General features: G+C 52.7%; 1 protein-coding gene across 16 annotated transcripts in view; it reads right to left on the bottom strand.

Moving 5' to 3' along the window:
* The window catches only part of NCOR2 (nuclear receptor corepressor 2), a 229,912-nt gene that overhangs the window by 96,778 nt on the left and 107,814 nt on the right, over positions 1 to 25,320 (bottom strand). For all 16 annotated transcript variants that reach the window (XM_038152377.1, XM_038152376.1, XM_038152375.1 and 13 more), the window contains 3 exons: positions 19,968 to 20,147; positions 14,644 to 14,757; positions 3,676 to 3,732 (listed from right to left, as the gene is read on the bottom strand). In XM_038152377.1, the coding sequence (XP_038008305.1) occupies positions 3,676 to 3,732; positions 14,644 to 14,757; positions 19,968 to 20,147 (351 nt within the window). The remainder of the gene's footprint in view (positions 1 to 3,675; positions 3,733 to 14,643; positions 14,758 to 19,967; positions 20,148 to 25,320) is intronic.

The following is a 25,320-nucleotide window of genomic DNA, read 5'->3' on the forward strand; positions in this document are numbered from 1 at the left end:
CACAGAACGGAGACTGGGTGTAGCTGTCCCTACTCCATCACTGCTGCACCAGCAGGTATCGGCTTCTCTTTCTGGCTGCCCTTGGACGTGTCCCTCTGCTCTGTGAAAGCACACGTAATCCTGGGCGGAAGGGGCAGGCAGAGGCACGTAATCCTGGGCGGAAGGGGCAGGCAGAGGCACGTAATCCCCAGGCAGACAGGCACGGGGAGATGAAGCACCGTGTTCCAGGAGGACGCAGCGCTGGCCATCCGCACACCCGTTACCCGGCGAGGGGTGACGGGCTGCAAGCCTGCCAGGAGACACCTGCCAGGAGACACCTGCCAGGAGACACCCGGCCCCTGGGCTGGCAGAGCCAGGGCAGATGAGAGGGACGAGCAAATCCTCGTGAAGAAGACATTCTCAGTGGTATCCCTTCCCCAGGGGTGTTTCTATCACGAATCCTCTCAGATCTGCTGGTTTGACTCCAGGCTCAGAGCTGGCTGTGCACTTCATGCTTGGAAAGCTCAGAGGAACACAGACATCTGTCTCATCACGTAGCTCCAGAGAGGCAGGTCTGCACCACAGGCAGGAGAAACGGCCACAGCTCCAGAGCATCACATCCTCAGTCACCCTGGAAAGCTGGAGCAACTGCTGGGAGGCCTTGACCAGTGACTGGCTCTTGGAAGAGGACTGCAGCAACTGGAAATACTGAGGAATAATTGTCTCTCTTCCCTCCTTGCTCATAAATATCAAAGCAAAGACGCTTGCATGTCACAGGTCACATAGACTTTTCTCCTGGGAGAAGCAGCGCACTTTGATTTGAACCTGGGTTGGAAAATGCTCATGTGCACATGGACATCACAGATGATGTCCTGATGCCAACCAGCTGACCAAAAGCTAATGATTGCTCTCAACTACAACCTGTAAATGGTATGAACACTTAGAGTCTTAGCTAGAATACTCAAGTGTTAGCAGACAAGCACTGGAACACAACATTTTAAAAGAAATGCCCAAACACTCAGAAATATGAAATTCTGGGACCAGAACCCAAGATCCACATGACACCAGCACCTCAAAGAGATTTCTATCTGCACGATGGCCTCAGCACCATAACTCAGCCCATGCAGTGGAGGAAGCCCAGGAGAAAAGTTCTAATAACCCACAGAGAACCTACAGACTAACTGCTTAAAGAAACTTTATTCTCAGCAGGGCAGGGACTGAGAAACAGCATCTTCCCTCAGAGCCATCCACAACTCCTAATTCCACCTTTCTAAGTAAGTTAAGCAGAAGTAAAGCTCACAGGTCAGACAGGTAAGGTGATGTTCAAAACATACCCAGTGTTTCTCCAGGGTTAGGAACATGCATTACATTTCTCTGAAGAATGACATCTTAGAAAAACATAATTGCAAAGCAAAGCTATTACTGGAAAAGCCCTGGATTTACTGAAAGCTCTTTAGAAATAAAACACAAAGGTCTCAATTGCTTTCTGGACACTGCAGGGTTCAGATTATGCATCTCAAAACCATTTCTCCTGGGGAAAACATGTGGACATTTTTTAAATGGTACCACTACACTGCAGGGATGAAATGAGCAGAGTTTACTGAGTCACAACCTCCTCCTGATCCAGAGGGGAGCACCAGCTTCCCAGGACCCAAACTGGATGCCTGCTTCCCAGAAATCCTTGGCCTCCTGCTCCAATCTGCCAGCACACCAGTAGTGGTGCCACGACTGACCAATTCCCACCACAGCCTCTCACCCCACCCCATGAGCTCCAGCATGCTGCCCATTCCAGCGTGCATCCAGCACCACCACTGCTCCAAAGGCACCCACCAGAGCTCTCTGAACAGCCAGAACAGCCCAGGACATCCCAGCAGAGCTGACAGCAAGACACAGCCCTGCTGGTGGCAGCCACACCTCTCCCTGCACAGACTGCATTGGCACCAGGACACCCAACCTCCCTGTAGGGGACTCGTGGGCTGGGGCAGCTCCAAGGCTGGAGCATGTGGTGTGTGACACGGTGGGGCAGGCATGAGCATCAGGCAGAGCACGCTCTTCCTCCTGGAGCTGCTTCCTTTCCAGCTCAGAAGAAGCTGTGGCCATTCATCTTGTCTCTTGTAGGCCGTTGGCAGGTCCTGGGCACTGCTGTGCCTGACACAGCGTGGGGGCTGGGCCATAGGAAGTGCCTCTCCCACGGCAGATGGACCAGACAGTCTGCAGGATGCACACAGAGCCCAGCTGGGCTTTCTCAGTGAGGTTTCCCCTTTTCCCCTGCCCTCCAATGAGTAAGGCACAGAGACAGAGGAAAGATTTGCACCGGGCTCTGTTACCAGGGAAAGACCCAAAAACCCAGGGAGAAAACATCAACAAACTGAAATAAGGGAAAAAAAAAAAACAAAGAAAGGAGGAGGAAGGAAAGGAAACGCAACATCTTTCGGATGAGGAAGCACCAACCCTGGGTACTGCCAATCTTCAGAGCAGAAAGAGCAAAGGGTTTGACCCTGGTGACTCAGAGGAATAATAATGAGTGTTACCTCCTCAACAAGGAAGTGGGCTTTGCCACGTGTGACCTCTCCCTTATGCACAGGGGAAGACAGCAATTAGTACCACCCCCACAAGGCAAGTGCAAATTACAGCTGTGGAAGCCTGGGAGCTGCCTGCTCCCTTCTCCCACAGACGGCTCCCTCCACTGCATCCCACGGCTGGTGCAAAGCAGGAGATTGTCTGTCAGACTGGGTCTGATCCTTCCAGCAGCATCACTGCCAGCACACCTTTCCCAGGCATCGTTCTCCAGGACTCAGCCCCAGGGGTTGTTTCCAGCTGCCCCTCCAGCAGTCAGTTCTTTGACTTACAGATGGATTTTTCCAGATGAGGGAGCAGCCCAAAATTGACAATTTGTCCTAAGTTGTTTTCTCAGCTTCCCTGTGCATGAGAGAGAGCAAAATGGAAAGTGTGCGAGTCCTGATTCCTGCAGGTTGTGGCAGCTCACAGAGCACCCTCAGCATCCTCCTCCATCTTCAGTGGGTGGGACAGAGGACAGTCCAAGCACCCACCCCTCCACACAGCACTCGAGGCTGGCTGAGCAGGCAGCAGCCCCACAGTGCTGGTGCTGTGCCTGCCACCAGCAGACGAAGCCTCAGCATCCCAAGTGGTGGCAGACTGTGCCAGAGCCCCTTCCAGCCTCCAGCTTGTGAGGAGGGAGCCAAAGGGTTAAGCCTCTCCGAGAAGGGCTCTGTGTATGTTTCGCCTGCGTTTCAGTACTCATCTCAGTCACTTCGCTTCCTGCTTTGGTGCTGTGCCAGCAAGAGGTCCGGGCCAGTAGCGCACTTCCTTCTGACAGACAGACGCACAGCCAGGGTGCCGCTTTCCTTCGGACAGACAGACGCACAGCCAGGGTGCCGCTTTCCTTCGGACAGACAGACGCACAGCCAGGGTGCCGCTTTCCTTCGGACAGACAGACGCACAGCCAGGGTGCCGCTTTCCTTCGGACAGACAGACGCACAGCCAGGGTGCCTCTTTCCTTCGGACAGACAGACGCACAGCCAGGGTGCCTCTTTCCTTCGGACAGACAGACGCACAGCCAGGGTGCCGCTTTCCTTCGGACAGACAGACGCACAGCCAGGGTGCCGCGATCGCGCCGCCCCGGGACCCGCGCAGGGCTGGCCCGGCTCCCGCTCCCCGCAGCACAGCGACACTCACCAGCTCCACCTGCGGACCCAGCCCTTCCAGGATCCGGTGGGCAGCCTCCGCCTTCTTCTGCAGGGAGGAAAGGGGACAGGAAGAAAAAAGTTACTTGTGCCATCGGTGACGAGTCGCGGCTCTCTGCTCCAGCTCTCCCCTCCGCTAAAACCGCTCCTGAAACCTCCACAGAGCCGACACAAATCCCATCCCTGCCTGAGAGAAAAGGTTCAGCTCGGCCTCTGGACCCGCAGCAAAGCCCGCGGGCGAAGGGCTCCGAGACTCGGGTTATCGTGACTTTAAAGCATCCGAGCCGTGCCCAGGAAGTGACCCGGATCCCTGACCCCTCTGGTGCCAGGGGGGGGACTGTGCCCGGTACCTCTGCACGGCTGCCCTGCGAGGAGGAGGAGGAGGAGGAGGAGAAGGAGAAGGAGGAGGAGGAGGAGGAGGAGGGCGGGCAAACCGGCACGCACGCAGAGATGCCCTTTCTAGGATTCATCTCTTGACGAGCATGTGATCATTAGAGTTGAGCTGCCCTTGGCTCCTCGTCGCGCTCTCGCTTCCCTCCCCTCCCTGCCGCAGAGCAGCCCTTCCTCGTCCCCTCCCGCCCCCGGCCAGGCTACCTAGTGCTTATTAAAGGCAAAAAAACCACCCAGGAACACGTGTCGGGGGCTGTGCGGTGGTTACTAATTAAACAGGCCTGAAAAAAAAGACACGGGTTGGCTGCAGCAGGAGTCTAAATAAAAGATGACATTTTCAGTAAACAGCGCTTCCTCGCAAAGCCAGGCTGTTCAGGGGGGTTACTGACAGTCCAATAAATCCAGATCACTGCATGCTGCCAACACCACGGGCTGAGCTGCTAAAGCCAAATACCTGACAGTGATGGGGATGAGGAGACGGATTTTCAGAGGTTCAGATAAAATAGGTAGTTTTAGATATTTTGGGGTAAGGGAGAGAGAAAATCCCCAGCTGCCCAAAACAGGGAGCCGAGCCCCAGGCCTGGGGAGCAGGGGTGGGCTGGGGTCTGGGCTCCTGGGAGAACCACTGGGGCTTGGCAAAGCCTGGGGAAACTTTCTAGGGAAAGGGATTTTGGCTCCAGGGGTCCAGCTCACGTAGCTTTCCAGCATCAGGCACCTCTCACACTGTCTCAGGGTAGGATGAGTTTCCCAAGGGCTGTCTTGCCAAAGGCTGGCACACAGCCCTGCTGCTTGCCCCCGCATCCACCCCCGTGGAGGGTTTCCAAAAGCCTCATCAATCCCCCCACTGCTGGCTGGTCCTGAAAAGCACCGATGCAGCTGTAGGTGTGCAGACTCCTCACTGGAGCCTTGTGCACTCACGCAGAGTCTGATCTGCACATGAGCACTTTGAAAAGTCACCCCAAGCAGCTGCGGGAGTCACCCTGCCCGTGGTGGGGCTCCAGGCAAATGGCCCTGGCCAAACCCAGCCCCAACCCAGCCCCGTCCCAGCTGCAAAGCCTGCAGCAGGAGCCTCACCACAGCATGACCAGGAGAGCTTCCAGTTCCTGTATTTGCTGTACACTCAGGAGGACACGAAGCTTTTGTGCAATTTAAAGTGACTTCAAGGATGCCAAGAGAGATGTGACCATGCAGGGAGCCTGCTCTGGCACCATCCTCACACAGGGCAGGCAGCAGCCCTACTGTCAGTGCATCCCTGCCTGGTTATCCACAGCATCCCCACAGCAGACCTTGGTGGTCACACACCACCACTGCCCACCTGATTCCGCTAATGGGAATGAGCCAAGTCTGCCCAGGGACCCGCCCCTTGGAAAAATTCATCACACAACAGAGAACTCTGAGCCAGAGCCTAATATTTTGGTCTTCACGAGCGATAAAATCTGCTGACCTTGGAGAACATCAGCACTGTGGCATTGAAACGTCTTAACACAATTAAATCCAGAGGGTAAGATTTTCAGGAGAGGAAGGATCACTAAAACCACTCCACATCAGTGGCTGAGAGGATGATTTGGCCAATGCCCTCCTGCCTGCCTTTGGTTGCTGGTGAGCAGGAGGCATCAGCTTACCAAAATTTTTTGATGCGCACCTGGGACAATAAGCAGGAAACGAATTAATTGCATTCTGCATAATTATGGGTAGAAGATTGTAGCCTCACTGAAGGCTGACAGTCCCACCATGGGCTGGGGGAAGACGCCCTGGCAGCAGGGATGGCACAGCAAGGGACTGGTGATGCTCTGTACAATGAGATTAACTTTGAGAAAAAGCCGAGTGTGTTCAGCTTGCTGCATTTGCCATGTTTAGACAACTTAATGAGACAAGCCAGAGGCAAACCACCACAGGCAGAACATGTGGCGAATCAAGAAGAATGACATAATTTGTCTTGCATTAACCAACTGCAATATACACGTCTCCAGAACGAAAGATCAGGAGGAGAAGTTATTCCGAGCACGTCATATCTTTGTACGTATACAAAGAAATTCCTCTATCTTGAAAGCTGCCCAATTAACACTTGACACCCACTGTAATTGCTGATGCTCCTTGCTGCCTTTATCAGATCATAGCAGAACCATAACGAGCTGTCTGAGAGGCCTGGCAGACCGAGGTGAGAGCTGGCAGTGGAACTGGGAAGAACATAAAACACCCAGCAGAAGGTTCCCACCACGCTAGGGCTCATCTCTAAGGACACACAGACACAAGGAGGTGTGTTCCTGCCTAGGGACCCAGCAAGCCAGAACCTGACTGGAGAATTTATGCAAAGCTCAAACTGTTCAGGTACAAAGGCAGCCCCCCCAGGCCCTCCCACAGCAGCAGGACCTTTGCTAAAGACCACCAGCAGTCCTGGGAGATCCTTTCCCTCCCAAAGGCACGGCCACCTTGGACTTGGTTCCAATACTGGTTTTGTTTAGTGATGGATCCTGCAGAAGAAAACCACAGGGTTCATCCCGCATCTGCTGAATGACCCCACCGTGCCTGTATTGCTGTTATTTAACAGAAGGAAATGCATCAAGAAGCAAACCCAAGCCTTTAACTCTAGTGAGATCCCCACCACTTGTACAGTCCCTTTGCAGCTTCCCAGCATGCAGGCAAAGACCCTTTTCTTGATCTGGTGGAGAATCTTGAAATATTGCCCCAGCAGTGGAGCAGTGGTGTTCATGAAGGGACCTCCAAGTGCATTTTTGGAGGGATCAATGCCCAAAGAAACATGTTTGAAACAAAAACCTGGTTGCTGCGGGGTCCACGGATTCAGAAGGGAACCCACAGATGTATCAGGCAGCAGCATTTGCCCCTACAGAATCTGTCTCCCCCTGGGCAGGGGCATGGGCAGGGAAATTGTGCTCTTACCCTGGCTCATGCTGCTCCAAGGGGCCTGGAGCTAAAGAGATCTTCACCAACAGCAAAAACCACCCTGCAGACTACCAAAATCTTCATTCTCGCTTGAAGATCATTTGGCTTCCAAAGCAAACTCCAGGCCCTTGCTTTTCCTTTGAAGAAACTTAAAATAGGCTTGGGAGGGGAAAGCAGGCAGGAGAGCAACTTTCCGGCCATGTGAGCTCCCGTGGGGACGAGGAGCCAACCCCACGAGGCAGCAGAGCAACCAAAACCAGAGCAGGGAGAGCCTGGGATTTTGCGTGGGCTCTTCTTAAGGCGAAGTTTAAAAATGGAAGAGAAGGAAACACAGGAGTTATTTTGAGAAAGCGGATCTGAAATTAGGAGGCAGCACTTTCTTGGACCGACTCCAGCCATGGTTCCATGCAGCACAAAGCTGCTGCAGCTGAACCGTGCTCCCGGGGTTATTTATAGCATCCCGTGGGCGGCAGGGCTGGGGAATGGGAGGGTTTCTGTTTGGGACCAGGCATGTCCTGCACACGGATATGCAGAGCCCTTCCAGAGGCAGGAGGCTGCGCACAGGACGGTGCTGGAAAAAGTTCCTGTCCTGGCACCACATCCCCCGGACAGGCAGGGCTGTGGGAGCAGCATGGCAAAGAGGCAGGCTGGAGGGGGATTCTGTTTAAAACAAAGTTCAGGAGAAGTGTGGTTGAAGTCAGCAGAAATTGTGGAAACCCTCAGAGACACCTCTCTGCATGCAGCAGAAAGCAAACAGCACAGCCGAAATGTGCTGGGACCAAACCACAACCTGGCAATGCCCATCCCAAACGGAAAGATTTTCACTCCTACAACCACAAGCACTGTTTTTTTTCTGTCCTTTAAACCTCAGCATGCTCTCTCTGAGAGCCAAACCACCCCAGCAATTTGCTGCCCTCCACACAAAGCAGGTGGGATGAGCCCCAGTGCTAAGGGAAAGCAGCACTCCTCCCTCTCCAGCTCCTGCAGGCATGGCCACCACAGTGCTCTCAGCAGACCAAGCACGAGTGCCCTCCCCTGGGCTCTCCCTGAACCCAAATGCCCTGAGCACCAGGGAACCTCAGTCCAGCCAGTGGCATCAGCCCAGCCCCTCTCACCTGGCCCAGGGGCTGATGCTCTCCAGGGGTGCCCGTGGGATGCAGCTGCCCTGCACGCTGCCCCAGCAACCTGTGTTGAGCTGGCACCATCTCCCCTCCACACCAGCAGTGACAGAGCACTGTCCCCAAGGCTGGGGCCAGCAGGTGATGCAAGGGGGGTTAAGATGACTCATCACAATCAGTAAGAAAACAGAGGAAGCTGGTGGCATGTGAGCCGTGTGTTCACACCAGTTCACACCATTCCCCATCCACTCTGCACAGAGTGTGACAAAACCACTCATTTCAGTCCTTTGCTTCTCTCTGGCTTTGGCTCATCACTGCCAGACAGTTTCAGTCCTTGGCTTGCTCACACCCCATCCACGGCCAGTGGGGAGCCCCCAGACACAGCTGGGTTTCCACTCACACTCTCATCCCACTCTGCTGTCTGCAAGGCTGCAGTGCCCTTCAAAGGCACACTAGAGCTAAAGGGCCAGCAAGGTTTGGCCACTGCAAACCATGGCTGAACATCCCACCACCCCAAAACTGCTGAAAGTGCTGGCATTGCACAGAAAACTTCCAGAAATCCACGTTTCAGCCCTGCAGCAGTTAAAGGAAAGCTCCAGTCACCCAGCCCAAGAGCCAGGGCTGTGTTGCAGTCTGCCTTCCAGCCTCCAGCAGATTTGGGATCTCTGCAGTTCTCATCACTACACTTCCAAGACCTGAAAAAGCAGGACATGGCCTTATCTGGTCTGGGTTAATCACAGACAAATCTTCAAAGCTGATACACCTGTTGGGAACTCCAGATCCTGAAACAGACACCAGGACCTTTAAAAAGCCAAAACAAATCAAAGTTTCCTTAAAATCCAATAAAAAATTAAAATCTTCTCAATGACTACAGGTAATCGTTTAAATTTTATCTTTTAAAAAATCTTGTTATCATGCAGAAATGTCAATAGTATCTGAATTCTTACCTTTCCAGTTTTCCTCCAGACTTTCCAAAAGCCCATTTTGCATCACCAAGCTCAGATGAGGCAGAATAAAAATTAGAAACAAAAGCAAAACAAACAAGACCCTTTCATCCGCCAAATATGAAAAGCCCCCATCCCAACTACCACGTAAACTAGAATTTGAATAAAGCCTCACAGATTAAATGCTCAAAAGCACTTTTACTGTTAAGGTCTTATTTACTGCACCAGCTCCGTGCTGACGAGGCAGGCCCGATTCCTCCCTTTCTCATGTAAATCAGGAGTTCATAGAAAATCAGAGTTCTACAGACATCAAATCCCTGTAGGATCCGAGTCACAGATAACGGCAAGATTATATTTTGCAATGCTAAAAACCTTCATTTATTTATTCTCTTATTTATGGATGGGGCATTAATGCTTTATGAAGGTATTTGAGGGTAAACTGATAGCTGGGAACGTGCTCTGCACAGACCCAACAGCAGCAGGGAATGGAAAAAGTTCCCAACAGCCCTTTGAATTCCAATTTTACAGCATAATGCTGAATTTATAGATAGATAGCTGTGCCCTTTTGAAGGAACAGGCATCAAGACAGAAAACGAATTAAAATTTAATCTTATTGATTTCCACCAGCTCAATCTCAAGAGCAAGACAGACGCTGCTGCTGCTGCTCCCACTGCATCAAACCCAGCTTTTCCGAGGGCTGACAGCAGAGCAGGGATGGGCTCTCGTGGCTGCTGGCACCCACAGGGGTGACGTGGGGACTGGTCCCAGCCCTCAGCACGCTGTGGTGGGTCACAGCACGAGGTGTCCCCTCCCTGGCACGGCGGCAGAGGACGAAGTCACGCCACGTCCCGATGCGACCTCTCCTCGGCGCTAAATGAGCGCAGTGTTTCAGAGCAGGCTGACGTGAGCTGGTTTGCAGGGACACGGGAGCTGCTTTGGCTGCTGGCCTCTGAGCAGGAGTCCTGCTGGCTCTGGTGCACGGCAGGGACCTCCAACCACCCTCATCTGGCTGGCACAGAGCTGGACACGGGCACCTGAGGGCTCCACATCACCACAACGGGCAGAGAGATGGCACGGGGACCTCTTGTTCATAGAAGCAGGAATTTTTGGGACACACAGGTGACACTGCAGGAGAATTCACCCAGCCAAGCCATGGTGGGCTGCTGGGTAGCAGCTTCCTCCAGGACACACTGCCAGCCCTGTATCCCAGGAAAGGCACAGAGCAATGCTGCTGTCCTCCCCGGGCTTAGCAAGGGACTTGGACATTTCCACTTAAAGCACAAAACATCTTCAAGCCCAGGTATGTTCAAGTGATTTCAAGGGAAGGCAGGTGCAAGGAATCCCGTGAATGCCCAGTGGAATAAAGCTATGGCTAAAAATACACAGAGATGATCTGCCCTGGTTATGGGGGTTTGAGGTGGAAGAAAGGTAAATGCTGTTGATACAATAGCACATCCCTGAGCTGCAAATTAAAGTCCTCAAGGAGGCTGTGTCACACAGTCACCACCTCTGAGGTGCCAGACTCAGCAGAGATCAGCTTTCTTCCACAGGGGAGACACTAAAATCACTCACAGAGTTTAATTTAGGAGATCCCAAATATCTCCATGACTGTCAGCCTCTGGATCCACCAAGGCATCCATCCCAACCTGATTTTTCCAAGCAGTTTTATGCCACCCTGACAGCACCCAGCTCCCAGAGAGGAGCACCCTGCAGCCAAAACTGTCCCCTGAGCTTCCCACAGCACCGTTCAAAGGCTCTTGGCAATTTTAGCCCCCATAACTGTTTTCAAACACAATTCTGTTTCTTCAAGGACTGAACACACTTGTGAAAGTATGACTCAAATGCTTCTGACAATGCTGCCCACTGTCTGTTCTCAGGTTGGTCCACAGACAGTACTAAAAACGTTCACTCCCTTTCTCATAAATCCTTTCAGAAATGGTACAGTTGAAATTTTGGCTCAGATACACAAATGTGTGTTTTTCTGTGTCATACTGCAAAGACTTCCCAAAAAGAACATTTTTGGGTGCAACTTCACAGCCCATCTTTGGACACAAGAGAAAATGGCTTTGGTCAGCACACAGCAGGGGAGAAGGCACCTGGATCTTGAATATCAACTGTTCCTCTACAATCCAAGTCCCCTAAAAGCTTCCCAAATGCAACCACAGCCTCACAGTCCAGGATTTGACTGCAGTCAAGAGCAGCTTCTCTCCACTCTTCCCCAGCAGAATTTGTACAGTCGCCTTTTTTTTTTTCTGGAAATCAATTACATGTCCAGCAGAGTGTAGCAAGAGGGGATTACAGGTCACATTTTCCATAATTATCCTCTCTGACACCGAGGAACTTTTCAAATCATACGCGTTAAGTAGGTCACAAGAGGGAACAGCAGCGTGATGGGCATTTAGCATCAGAAATCCTGAATTTGGAGAAAATGGGATACAGCCCGGCACCGCCCTCATCCCAACCCCTCATCCATACCAGCCTGGTGGTGAGAAAAATATATAGACTTCCCTGATGAACCATAAGCTAAAATTAGAAACCATTCACGCCTGCAAAGCCACAGCTATCGCCAAAAGGAAAGTAGGTCACAGAATGGCTGGCTAACTTGATTTTCCGGCTTTTCTAGCTGCTCTGTCCTCACGTAACCCCTCCTCTCCCATGGCCCGTTTCTGGTCTCTCCTTTGTTGGGGTATGAGTGCGGGCAGTGTGCGGCTGGGCACGGCCTGGCAGGAGCGGTGGGAACGGGCACGGCAGCGCCCGCCTGCCCGGGGAGCACAGAGCCCTGCTTCACACAGAGCTCAGCCAGAGCCAGGCAGAGCCCCTCCGCCAAGCTGCTGCCTCCCACCTGCTCGGGGATTGGCACAAGGGCTGGCTTTCTGCCCCTTCCACAACGCTGCTCTTTAAAGATCATTTCAGGCTTTGCCAGCACTTCTGGGGTGCTTTCCTTTCTCGCCTCCTCCCGAGGCCTGAATATCCTCTTTTTATTTGCATTTCTTAGCGTGCACTGCCTCCCTCAAGCAAGCCACAAGCCAAGTGATGCGAGTAAATCTGGCTTTCCTTCCCTTTGTGCATGGGCTGGAGCCCTGGCTCAGCCATAACCGACGCTTTTCCCACAAGCAGACCTCCAGGCATCAACTTCACTGCTTTTCCACGGCACAGAAGAGGCAGAAAAGCTTAAAATTTGGCTCAGTGACCTTCATCACTCTAAATCAATACATTTCTATCCGGCTTGCAGTCCTTTGCTCCTACCAACTCACCTTGCAATTAACTGTAAAGCTGCAGGTCAGCACAGGAGAGTCTGGGTGTCTCTCACGTTCAAAGCCAGATGGAAACACCTGGAGGATCTGCTGCCACCAAACCCACCCTGTCACTGACCATCAGCCACTCTTCTCCAACTCACAATCTCAACTGACTCTAATCCCAAGACCCTTCCTCTCCCAGCTTTCCTCCTCCTGGCCCCAAAGGCAGAGCAATCACCACTAAAATGCATCCCAAACATTCAGTACACCAGAGGCTGAAAGCTGAGCCAGTTAATGTTCTTTAGAAGGGCAATTCCACCCTGATTCCCACCCTTGTCACTGGATCCTCGACAAAGACAACACTCTGCACTCCCTTTCCCCTGCAGCCCCAGCTCAGCCTCTCCCTGCTGTGGTACTGGAAAGGCTCCTTCCTTCCCTCAGCCATCCCCGCTGGCCAGGGATGCTGCCAGTTCTCTGGGGCCCACAGACAGATCCTGTCCTCTCCAAAGGAGGAACCTGCCTACAGCCTGCTCTGGTTTCTGACAAGCCAAAGGGAAGGTTCTTGGTTGGAGCCTCCTGCCCACAGATGGGCTCCTCACACGCAAGGGGACTTGACAAGAACAGGGAAGAATCATTGTTTGCCCATCCCTGGCATAATTCAGACATGAACATAAAGTCAGATTTGAAATTATACAAAGATCTGGTGTCCAACGTGGCCTTTGCTTGCTGGGCACCCACCTGGAATGAGTGCACCCATCATGAAGGTTCATGGTGAAACTCCTGGCACCAAGCTGGCTGAGATCCCCCTAAGACTGACAGGGACACCACCAGCTCTGAGCACTGTACGTGACAGTGTCCCACGTGTTATGGCCACGGACATTCCAGGAGAAACCTCCATGCCTGCCCTCCACAATCTCTGCCATCGCCCATGGGACAGAATGGCAAGGGACCCCCCTAAGGGATGGTGAGGCTTGGAGAGCAGATCCTGTCTGCTGTGGGAAGGGGGTGGGAGGGAATGTGTGACCCTTCAGCTGGCATGGGCAGAGACGAGAGGTGACAAAGCAGGACACAGGGGTGGCAGGACACCCAGCCCTGAGCTCCAGCTAATGGGGACTATTACAGTGCAGGCTGCTGGGGATGTGATGGCTGAAGACCACCTTTCCTGCCCCACCACCATCACCCATTTCTTCCCCTTGTAACGTGGTCCAGCTACACAAGACTGTCCAAGGAGGATGGGACTCAAATGAACAGGAATAAAAATGTTTGAGAGCTCACTTTTTTGAGCCTCCTCCTTGCACAGGAGACGGAAGCCATCTAGCCCAGGACCCCAGAGAGGGCACTTGGTGGTGAGAATGGCTTTGAGGAGCACTCAGCACTGCCCCCAAAGCCCAGTGCTGTGCAGCCATCGCCAGCTGGCGCTTGCTAATGCTTCAAACACATCGACCTCAGCCTTCACCCACTCACACAACAGACCGTGCCAGCTCTGGGTTTCCTACTGCTCAGGGAGAGAAGCAGATGGAAAAAGGAAAACCAGGAAAATTGTGCTGCCTGGGAGCGCAGGGTAGGCGATTTTTTTTTTCTTTTTAGGAGTCAGGCACCTGGATTTCTGCAGCTCCCAGTGAAATCGCAGGCCTCGCAATTCAAAATAATTAGCGACTGGTAGTTTTCCTTTTATGCAAAATCATCCTTTTTATCCAACACCTAAATGAAAATGAATATGCTTGATTATCTACCAAAGGGCCCAATTTCTGAGCATCGCTCCGATGCACACAGCAAAATTCATCTCTCCTCGGGCTGCTATTACAGGCAATGGCTGATAAATGAGCGGTCAAGGCAGAGATCCAGAGCCAGGGATGCCAGCCTGACCTTTGTTAATGCTATTTACAGCATCAAATATCCACAAATCCAGCCATGGCTGCAGCCACGTCCTTGCTGGTCCAGCCTGGGGGGCTTAGGGACAGCCAGAAGAGCTCACAGCTGGCCTGCCACTATTAGAGCAGCACAGATGTCACCCTCCATCCATGCATCCCACCCACCACGTCAAAGCTCACCCCTTGAGGCAGCTTTCAAGCTGGTTCACTCCCAGGGGAGAGGATGAAGCAAAATGTTTAACAGAGAGGAGTCTGAAGCATCTCTTGAATGCTTCACCTCTAAGGCTGATCACAGGAAACCCCCCGGGCAGGTTCTTCAGAAGACATTAGTGCTCATCTGCACCATCCTGACACGGCTCCATCTATCCCACTCCCATGGCCTCCACCCCAAAGGTATCACCCAGGAAAATCCCCCGCCTGATCCTCACCAGCCTCCCCATCCCTGGCCACAGCGACACGGCACAATCACACGTTTGTCCTTCCATCACCTCCAGACTCACCCTGTTCTCGTCGTAGATGATCTGCACCAAGCTGCGATGTTTGGACTCAATAGGAGGGGGAGAGATGGGTTTTTCAGGCTCTGGTGGTTTGGCTGCTTCTTCCTCCAACTGTTGCTGTGGAAGGAGAGGGGGGAGGAGGAGGGTGAGTCACAGCAAGAAACGCAGCCGTCCCTGTCCACACGAGACTCTCGGTGGTGCCTTGACCGAGGCAGAAACCGCCATGGTAGGAGACTTCCTGCGAGCCACGGGCTGGGGAGGCACGGGGAGAGGGAGGAGAGCTCGCAGCGGCCCCAGCCACGCAGGCGCGGCGCTGGCCTGCCCCAGGCACCGGCCCTGTGCTCGTGGCTCGGCGTGCTTTAGGTATGGAGGATGAGGACCTGCCTCAAAGGAACCTCCTGGAACGGGCCCGAGGCTAGAAATAACGATTTTACTGGGAACACTTAAATGAAACCACAGCTCCAGCCCGGCTCCTTGCTGCTACCTGCCTCTGGAGCTGCTGCTGCGTGCAGGGAGAGGTGGAAGAGCCAGGGGTGATGAGCAAGGCTGCTCTCCACCCTCAGCTTCACCTTCCAATGGAGCGGTTGGAGGACGTGCCTTGGGATGACTGTGCTCGATTACATGACCGTGCACCAGCCACCCCTGCCCTTGGCAATATCACCTGGTCAGCAGCTAAACCTGACATTCCACCTGCAATGCTGCGAGGTGGGAGGAGACATCCCAGCCCTTCCCCTAACTTTGAGGAACTGCTCAGCTGAAAGAGGAAATCCCAGATTCCTCCAGGCTCCTCCTGAGGCCAGCCTGGGAGGAGGGAGAGTGCAGCCGTGCACGGCAGCTGCGGGGCAGCACAGGCACGGGAGAGGAGGGCTGTCAAAAAACGCTGAGGGTTTTTTCCCTGCTAGGCTCTGAATCTCCAAATCTTTGCAGTTTTTTTTTTTTTCCCTGCAGCTAAAGCATCCCCTGTTGAAGCATGAGGAAAATTGAGTGAGTCTTGTACTAGGAAGAAAATGCACCTGGGACTTGGCTTGCACCAGAGCACAGCACTGACTTCCCAGAGATGGTGGCTGGTGGCTGAGAAGAAGGTGAGCACCTGTTCCTCCTCCCCATCACCTCTGCTCCTGCTGATGACACCTTTAGCACAGCAGGGCAGGAGGTTACACTTGGAATAAAATAAACCCAAGAAAGCACTTAAGCACCCAGATAGGTCGAATGGCTTGGCAGAGAAAACTCACACTCCTAAAATTGTGTTTCAGTGGATGAAGCACCCCATGCTGGGCGCTCCAGCTGCCCACAGGTGGATACCTCTCCCCACAGAGGGAAAAGCAGCAGTAAAGGAAACACCAAGATACAGCTAAAAAAGCTGCTGTTGCCAGCCAGAGAGGGGAGCAGGCTCTGGCAGTGCAGGAGAGCCTGTGTCCCATAAATTGGCATCACCAATGGCCTTAGAGTTACTGCAGCCACGAGTGAGAACAGCCAGAAACTGCCCAGCTTGAACCTGGAGGGGGTTGAACCTTTCCCAGCACTGCAGGGATCTGTCCCTTCCTGCCTGCAAACACCACGGTGGCACACTGAAGGCTCCAACACAGGAACAGCCCTCAGCCCTCTGCTGCTCTCAACCATGGGCACACCTCGGGTGCCCAAACCACAGGACAGGGGACCAGAGCTCCCCGAGAAGCCACTGCTGAAACCATGGGCTGCAAAGCTGTATCTGGCATCAGCCCTGGCACAGAAGCAGCACTTCCAGGACCTGCCAGCTCTTCCCTGGTGTCCTCCTAAGGCACCCTATCACACATCCTCACTCCCACGGGATCAACTCCAAAAACTCCAAAGAACGAGCCAGCAAAAAGCATCAGATACATCTACTTCTCTTGGGGAAAATATTTGTGTTTAAAAAAAAAGTTAAAGCATCCAAAACTTGGCTACATCGTTCTGGAAACCCACAAAAATTCTGCCAAGTGGTTGGGTGTGCAGCAAGGGATTTCAGAGGAGAGGATTTGATGGCCTATCAGGAAACGAAAGTTTGCCACTAAGTGGAGGCTCATTAAAACAGCTCATTAGAAGAAAAAATACAAATCTAATTATAGCTGAAATACAGTAGAGAATTAAACTCTACTTGCTGTGGTGCAGGCACTGTATGGATATTAAAGGGCCAGATGCTGGGATGAGGATGTGAGGAGGGGCAGGAGGCAGCACACCTGACTGCAGCCTCGACAGCTTCTCCTGGGAGCCGTGGGAAATGGCAAAGCAAAATAGGTCAGGGTTCCCAGACAGGGCCAAAATGGATTTCTTAAAGGTCTGCCACAAAAGCCAGGCTGGGACTGTGACCTTTACAGGGAGAGAGTGAGATGAGAGATGAGTCCTGACGGCTGCACACTCCCTCCCTCCACCCAGCAGTGGCTGCCCAAGACCCCCCTCCTCTCCCCAGATGGAGGACAGGGCAGCAGCGCTGAAGGGATGAAAGATGCCACCATTGTCACAGCACTCACAGGGCAACCCATTCCCAAGTGGAAGAGGTGCCCCCTCCAGGAGAGAGACCCTCTGGCTGGACCACGTGCTACAGAGGGACACTGCGGGCTGCAGCACTGCTGGGAAGGTGGGTGACACTTCAGGAGGGCTCCATCCCTGCAGGTGCCAGCTCCCGTGCTGCAGACACCTGCCTGGTGACGCCAAGGTTGTCACACACGCACCCAGCTGCCATCACCCGGGCACTGGGATGCTCCACCTGCCCGGGGAGAGCAGAGCCTTCCAGCCACAGGGCAGCTCTGAAAAACCACTTTGAAAGAGAGCACAGGAAACTCAGCCCGATGGAAGGGGAAACCCTGGAGCTCTTCCACCCAGCCGGCTCCACCTCCATCACCAGGTGGGAGTGTTGTACTCCCGGAGAGCCCTTGGCTGAGCTCAGCGCCCAGGGAGGCTCAGGCGCCGCTGCAGAGAACAGCCCAGCAGTTTATTTCTCCTTCAGATCCCGGTGCCGCTGCCAGGAATAAATGCATAAGGATTATCCTTCCCTGTCAGGAAGAGGGGGAGAGAGGACTCAGCGAGAGATTTGAGCGCATATGGCGCATGAATGAGCGGGGGATGGCTGACGGAGGTGGCCTCCTGCCAGGGGTGTGCAGGGTTTGGGGAAGGTTTCTCAGCTTTGCTTCTTGCAAAGTCCAGGCAGAGCCTTCCCTGCCATTTTTGGAACAACCAGAAAGAGAGAGATGGTGGAATGTGGTTGGTTGGGTTGTTGTTTTTTTTTTTTGCACAGCCTTTCCATACAAGTGTGTTTAATTACCCTGAGAAGGCCTCCCAAAGACAGAGGGGAAAAGCATTAGGATATTCTGGCTGCATACAATTTCTCCCCTGCTCCGCTGACGTTCCTGCAGTATCTGTTCCAGGCTCGCTGCTTTCCCTCACTCGTGCTCCTGCACTGACAGCTCAGATGCACAAAACGTTCCTGGAGCATCTCAGACAGGACCCCCTGCTCCAAAAACACTCCTTCCCAGATGTGCTAGCTCTGCTGGAGGACTGGGATGAGGAAGGAGGCTCCAGCCAGAGGGGGAAGGAGGCCATAGTGGGGAGGGTCAGTTTTGCTACCATATAACTTTGCCACCATGTGCCAAAAAATAAACAAAAAAAAATAGAATAAAAGGAAGGGAGGGGACACTTTTACTGCCAACAGCCACTTTCACCTTCTTCCCCATTTAACAGAGCATTTTTGTGGGCAGGAAAAATCATAAAATTTGTTCCTAGGGAAGAAATAAAGCAACTGAGCAGCCAACAATAAAAACCCCATTTCCTCACGGAAAGACAGTTTGATTTTAAGGGCGAGGAGCACATGCTGCTCTTGTCAGCATCAGCAGCAGCTCCTCAGCATCCCTGAAAAGGCAGGCAGTGGATCATCAGAGCTGTCAGTCCTGCCAGCTGCCATGACATGGACCTTCCCTGCCCTTCCCACTCCAGAGCAGGAAATGACCATGGCTGGCATCTCTTTCCTCAACTGTGAGTAAAAAACATGGACCAGCAGCCAGGTGTCCTCTCCAGGTGGGAGAGGACACCAACATTCTGTCTGAGCTTCCTGCGAGGGAGAGGGGAAGGGCTGCCTTCACCCCAAAACCAGCAAGAGGAACCTCTGTGGTTTCCATCACTCCAGATGTTCCTCTGGGCCCCGTGAGCTGGCACACAGGGCTCTGCCTCACACCCCCAGCACAGCTGCTTCTGCTCAGACACCTCTGCAGATACGAAGCAACACATGCAAAAAAAAAAAAAAAAAAAGGGTCCTTGGCATTAATTAAGCCATATTGTTTGAAAACAAAATGATAATATTCCTGCTTTGTCTTGCAGGACAGAAAGGAACTGTGTTTGGTATGGGAAAATACAGATCTGATGGGGAAGAACAAGTGCATGCTCATTCTAAGGAGCTTCAACAAACAGCCCAAGTAGAGGTTTTGCTCCATTCCCAAATTCCTACTGTAGCTACAACCCCTTGGGAAAGGTCATTCCTCTTGGGCAGTTTGGGATTAGCAGCCATCAGGGAGTTCAGAAACTCATCCCAAGCAAAGAAAACAAAACAACCAGAAAAACAGGGGCAGAGAAATGATTTGCTTTAAAAAGTGAAAGCCCTTAAGTCTGTGGGTTTTTTCACGGATGTCCCTGAAGGTTTTGTCATATTAATCTCTTAATGGGTTTATGGTAATTATGTACAGGCCAACAGCGAGTGGGCCATCCTTTTGCTGGGGAGTGCTCCTGTGCAGGGTAAAGCTGCAGCCAGAAGATCAGATTCAAATCCCTGCTCAAGCAGAGCCCTGGCTGGAGCTGGATCAGATGCTGCTCAAGGCTGCAGAGCTGGAAAGCCCCCAGAGAAAGGGGACTGGATGCACTGGAAGGGCCATTTGGTCATTACAGCAACATTTCAACAGCCCAGAACTGAATACTGGCAGCAACAACAGCACTGGGGAGAGACAGCTGCTGGAAAGGAGAAAGAAAAGACCTTGTGCTACGCTGGGCTGTCCAGATGAGACAACCCAGGCTGTGCTTCCAGCTCTGCTGCTCACCGCTTGCATATCCACTGCCAAGGCACTGAGGATACATTTTTCTCTCTTTTAGGTTCTCCGACATGCAAGAGCTGGGTTTCCAAAGCTCTCTCCCTCATCGTGTGACTACCATCTCCAGACTGCAGGCACAGCAGCCACCACCCAGGTCACACCAGGGAGCAGGGACACAGATGATCCTGGTGCGCTGGCACTGCCACTTCCCCTCTTGTGGCCGTGCAGGGGCAAGGACAGGGCCTGTGGCAGCATGCAGAAGCGAGGACACCCGTTCCCCTGCAGACCACAGCCTCCCACCTGCTTCTTCTTCAGCTTGGAGATCTGCTGCTCCACCATGGTGATCTCGCGGTCCACGCGGTCCATGTTCTGGATGAGCTCCTCCTTGGAGAGCCGGGCGGGCAGCAGCTCCAGCTCGGCCTCGGCGTGGGCAGGGCTCACGGGTGACACGGGCTCCAGCTTGCCAGGCAGGCCACGATCCTGGGAAGCACAAAACAACCGGATCATCTCTCTGCCAGGAGACTCTGGATCTTTCTCTCATCCTCCCACAGCTCCCTGGCCCATTCCCAGCCTTCTGAGATGCACAAAACCCTCCAAAAAAAACCTGCTAGACGAGGGAGTACCAGCTGTCAGATCACATCACCACAGGGCTCCACAACCTCCAGCATCTCCGAAGAGAACCAGGTTATTCTCCCAGGGACATGACAGCAGCTCTTCCTCCTGACAAAGCCTCAGAGGCTCACACCACCTTGAGTGCTGCTCATGCTCTTGCAGGATCAATAAACCCATCCATATTCAGGAGCTCCTAGCATCACTGTCCCTGCAGAGGGCTTAAGGCTACACCTTCCCTCAAGGCAAAAATGAGACACCACAGTCACATCCTCCTTGTGCCACAGAGACAAGAGCAGCATGAACCATGCTGAAGGAGAAGGGGCAGGGAGGGCAGCCCCTGGGAGGAAAGAGGGCTCCTAGCTCCTTCATGGCTGTCTTTCTCCATCTCTTCCCAAACCCTGGGGATACTCTGACTGTTGGATGTTGAATGTATCCATCCAAACATGGAGAGAAAGGGGATAGGTGAGTCAAGATAAAAACAGACTGAACTGACATTTTTCACATTGCAGGTGAAGAGGCTCTCAGCTCAACAAGGCCCTTCAAGTCAGAGAGACTGGAGAGATCAGCAAAACCTCCATGGCCATGACAGGGAGCAGCTCTGATGGCCCAGGGCAGAGGGAGAACACACTGAAATATTCAGTTTTGCCCCCAGCAGTGCAACACCTTTGCTGAGCTGAAGTGGCTGGTATGCCAGGAGCAGCCCCACCGCTCTCCTGCCTCACCCTTCCCTGCAGCTGCAAGGCAAGCAGCACACTCCTGCCCTCCAAGCTGCCTGCCCACCATGGATGGACACAGCTGGGAGGAGGCAGCTGTTTAACAGCCACTGGCCACACAGATGGGATCACAGCACACCTCCAGCCTACCCTGACCCAGGACACTCCTCTCTGGCAGCCACCCAGAGCCTTAATTAAAAGTTTATCTATTCATTTGCTTAGTGAGTGGATGGATTTCTTTTCCTGGAGGGAGAGAAGAGGAGAGGTGGCTCCACGGGTAACCCTAAACCACTGCCAGGCTGGGCAGGCAGCACCGTGCAGCTGCTGGGAGGGGAGGGGAGGGATGGGGGAGGCAAACAAGGCAAGAAGTTCACACAACTCTGCCACCTTCATTACAGCAGCCCTGTAGAAAGCCAACGCTGTTCTGTGCTCAGCACCCTCCCCTCCGTGCTGACAGCTGTGAAAAGCCAGGCCTGAGCCTGTGCCCAGGCTCTCCTCCTGCCATGACAGAGCTGGGTGCTGGCTTGTGGACCCCTCTGTGCTGCCCCAGCTAACCAGGCTCGTGGCTGATGGCTCTGGGTTACTCAGCCTTGCTGCAGCTCACGCTGAACGTGGTGAGGGTGCAGATACCACCCAGCACTGCTCAGCATCCCAACAGCATCTCCTGTGAGGCCTCCACCCCTTCCCTGCTGGGTGCAGCCTGGAGGCACCGACACCCTTCCAGATGCTGCCATCAAGTGACAGAGAGCAAAGGGGCACCCCAAAACCCCACTGTCACTGTCCTGCCTCAGCCCCATCCAGCCCCAGGAGCACAAAGGCACCAGAAAGGCTAAGCTGGTTGTATCCAGCATCCATTCAGAAGAGAAGCTAGAAGAACAGGAGAGCTTTCTGGAGAATCCTGAAGAGAAGATCCTGTCTTGTTTTACTTCCCCAGCACTAGGTATCAAAAATGGTCAGTCTGCTGCCATGGGAAGGCTTTGTGTTCTCCACAACTGGTGCTTTTTTTTTTGTGGTTTTGGTTTTTTTTCAAGTCAAGAAGAGCAGGACAACCACAAGAAGCAAAAGATAAATTAGCTGTTCATGAAATCTTGTTCAGATTAAGGCACAGGAAGGGGAAGTGGCAGTGGCTTGTAGGTGAGTAGGTTTTTCTAAAGGAAAGGAAGCTACCTGCCAAAAATGCAGGAGAGAAAGGTTCCTCACTGTGCACATGAAACAAATGACACTTTCTCTTGTCTGCAAGTGTGCAGGACAGGGCATCTTTAAACTCCTACTTGGAACAAAACACCTTGGAAACCTGGGTCTTCATACATTTTTATCTTTTTACCTTGCGGAATCTGAAGCAAAAGAGCAGCAAAGCTGAGTAAGGGAAATAGCTGCAAGTCACAGCCCAAACATCATCATCATCATCATCATCATCATCTGCTGTAAGGAGATGATTACAGCAATAGGGAGAAGCAATGTCCTTGGACCTCACATACTGGGCACTGTCACGTCACAAGCACCTCTCGAAATCAACAAAATGACAAGCAGCAAAAAGGAGGAAAAACCAGAACTAAAGGCAAAAAAAAAAAAAAATCTTGTCTGTGCAGCACTGACATCCAAAAAGCAGAGCTCATGTATTTATGCAAGGCATAAGGAAGCCCTTATAAATCACAAAAGTGGGTTGAAAAGAGGTGTGCAAAGACCAGAGTCTGCTCTGAGCACGGGAAAGACCCCAATGGTCACAGACATTTCAACTAGTGCTCTGCTTCCTACAGCTCTCAAGAAACCCTCAAAATATATTCCCCTGCTCTAGACAGTGTCATACCCCGAGCAAGTGCAGTGTGAAATGTGAAATTCTCCTTATTAACGTGAAGTCACAGACTTCCCAACCAGCAAGAGCTGGGAGAGGTGGAATAAATCTGCTGGAGGGAAGAAAACAATTACTGCATTACTCAAGTTGATATTTTCTCAGTAATTATTCTGTTTCCATGTGATTTGTTTTTACACACGGCTAACAGCTACTGCAGCTCCTGTTTATCCCTGGCCTTGTTCTGTGATTTATATGATAACAAGGGTGGGTGTGAGGGGGGCAGAGGCTGCACAAACCTCCCCGCAGCAAGAGGAGGTGCTGGCACTGAAGAAAACAATTATCACTGAGGAGGTTGTCAAAGAGCAAGGCCAGACTTTGGGGTGGGTTTTTTCTACATGCTTAGGAATAAAAATTCCCAACACAGCTAACGGAGCAAGCCTGCCATTTGCTATTAAACAATGATTTTAAACACATGCAAGAAAGAGAGGAAGGAAAAGGATAAGCCAACTGCCTACTGATGCCTTGAAAAGCAAGTAAGTCTCCAGGTAAATCTGATGTCCCTGCCTTCAGACACACCAACATTTGGTCCACAAGAAAAAATTAAACTGTGGTCCCAGGACACAGTGGAACCTGCCCCAGCCCATCTCGACCTGCTTATTTTGCATTACTGACCCAGCTTGTGATACTCACAGCGAGGTCATGTGAGGTGGAGGGATTTAAAAGGGCATCTGTGCCCTGCCTCAGCTCGGCACCTACAGCTGGATGCAGCCCAGCCTTCCTGAAGGGTCATTTTTTCAGCTGCTTCCCACCCTCAGGAGACAGCACAGCGGTAGCTCTGCTCCATCTGCACCTAACTCCTGCTGCAAAGTGCATTCTGACCTTGCTGATCCCTTGACTGCATCAGCTGTCTCTACAAAACCCCCCAGTGGAGCTTCCAAAGGTCCACAGCCCACCAGTGTGTCCCAGGAGAACAGAGCTGCTTGCCTGGCTGAGCCGCAGGATCCCCAGCACGGCCACGGTGTTTGCCCTACATCTCATCCTCTCTAAGCCCGGGGCTCTCCCTGCCTCTCTAATCCAGATCATCAGTGATGCTCCCCCAAGCCCAGGACAGAGATTTAGGGATGCCAACATCATCTCTTCCACAGCCTGTTCACTTTCTAATTATCAGCCAGCAGCAGCATTTCCTGCTGGAGCACCAGGGGGGATTAAGAGGTGTTATCTTCAACTCCTGCCCACTCACACATCTCCTGTCCTCACGGGCTGGAGGAGACTGCCAAAGCAGGGAGGACAGGCTGGGGCCACTCAATTTGTGCTCAAATTAATTCCCCCCCAAAAAAAAAAACCTCACATGAACTTGTGATCAGGGGATCTCCTTGTGGGGATGCCTCCACCACCTGAGCCTCTCATGGCAGCACTGAGCCGGAGAACATTCCAGCACTCCACCCCTGCCAAAGGCCCATCCATGGGGGGCTGTGCCACACTGCAGAGCCAGCAGCTCATCCTCTCTGTCCAGGAGCCCAGGCATGAGCAGCATCACACTCTGAGCAGACACTGAGCCCCCAGGGCTTCCCACACTCCCTGGGACGAGAACCAAGCAGGAAAGCAACACCCCACTCCTCCACCCGTCAGGTTTTTAGGTAAAAACACACATACAAAACTTCTAAGTGAGCCAAATACAGACTAAAGGAATTTGGTTTTTTAATTGGAAAAGTGTCCAACACATTCTGACACATCTTAAGCCCCAGCATGACAGCACTGACAGAGGGGAAAAGTTATGGAGCTGAAAATTAATGTCTCCTTTCCCCAGGGAGGTGCGCGAGTACAAAAAGTCAGGGAGTCCGAGCAGCGAAAAGCACATCGAGTTACTGCGATTCTTTTGTTCCTGGCCATCTGCTGTGCTAACGGCTCTTTCTGCAGCCTGGCCCTTCAAACGAGGTCTTCATTCTTCAATACTGCTGGGCTCTTGCTGGGCTGCATCCCCACATGCTCCGAGGGAGTGCGATGGAGATGGGAGCGTGCTCTGGGGGGCACCTGGGGTGCTGCTCACCAGCCAGGAGCACCTGGGTGTTCCCCTGCCAGGCCAGCCCCGAGGGATGCCAGGTGTGGGACCAAGGCACCATCCACCTCCTTCCTCCATCATCCCCACGCCCCATGGCATGTGCCAAACAGGGATTGCTTTCACTGGATGCAGCCCACTACGTGCTCTCATGGGAATTCATGGAGCTGGAGACCGAGGAGCTGTCTGAAGACAAAGCCAGGGGGTTTTTTTAAATTAATTTTTTTTTTTAATAGATCTGACTTTACGAGCAGGCCCACGAAATTCCTTTCCTCCGTAATCCAGCTGAATTCCACGCAGACAGAGCAGAAAACATCCCAACAATTTCTAAAGCTTGCACGAAAGTAGGTCAAAAAACTTCCCCCAATGTTTCAACAGCTTGAAGCAATTTCATTGCAAAACCAGTACCAAATGCTGACCCCTCCCTCCCTGCCTCCCCTCCCCGGCAGATTTACGAGGGTGGTAAAACCTTGCCAGGCA

Source organism: Motacilla alba, chromosome 15, assembly GCF_015832195.1.
Source record: "Motacilla alba alba isolate MOTALB_02 chromosome 15, Motacilla_alba_V1.0_pri, whole genome shotgun sequence".
NCBI classification, from domain to species: domain Eukaryota; kingdom Metazoa; phylum Chordata; class Aves; order Passeriformes; family Motacillidae; genus Motacilla; species Motacilla alba.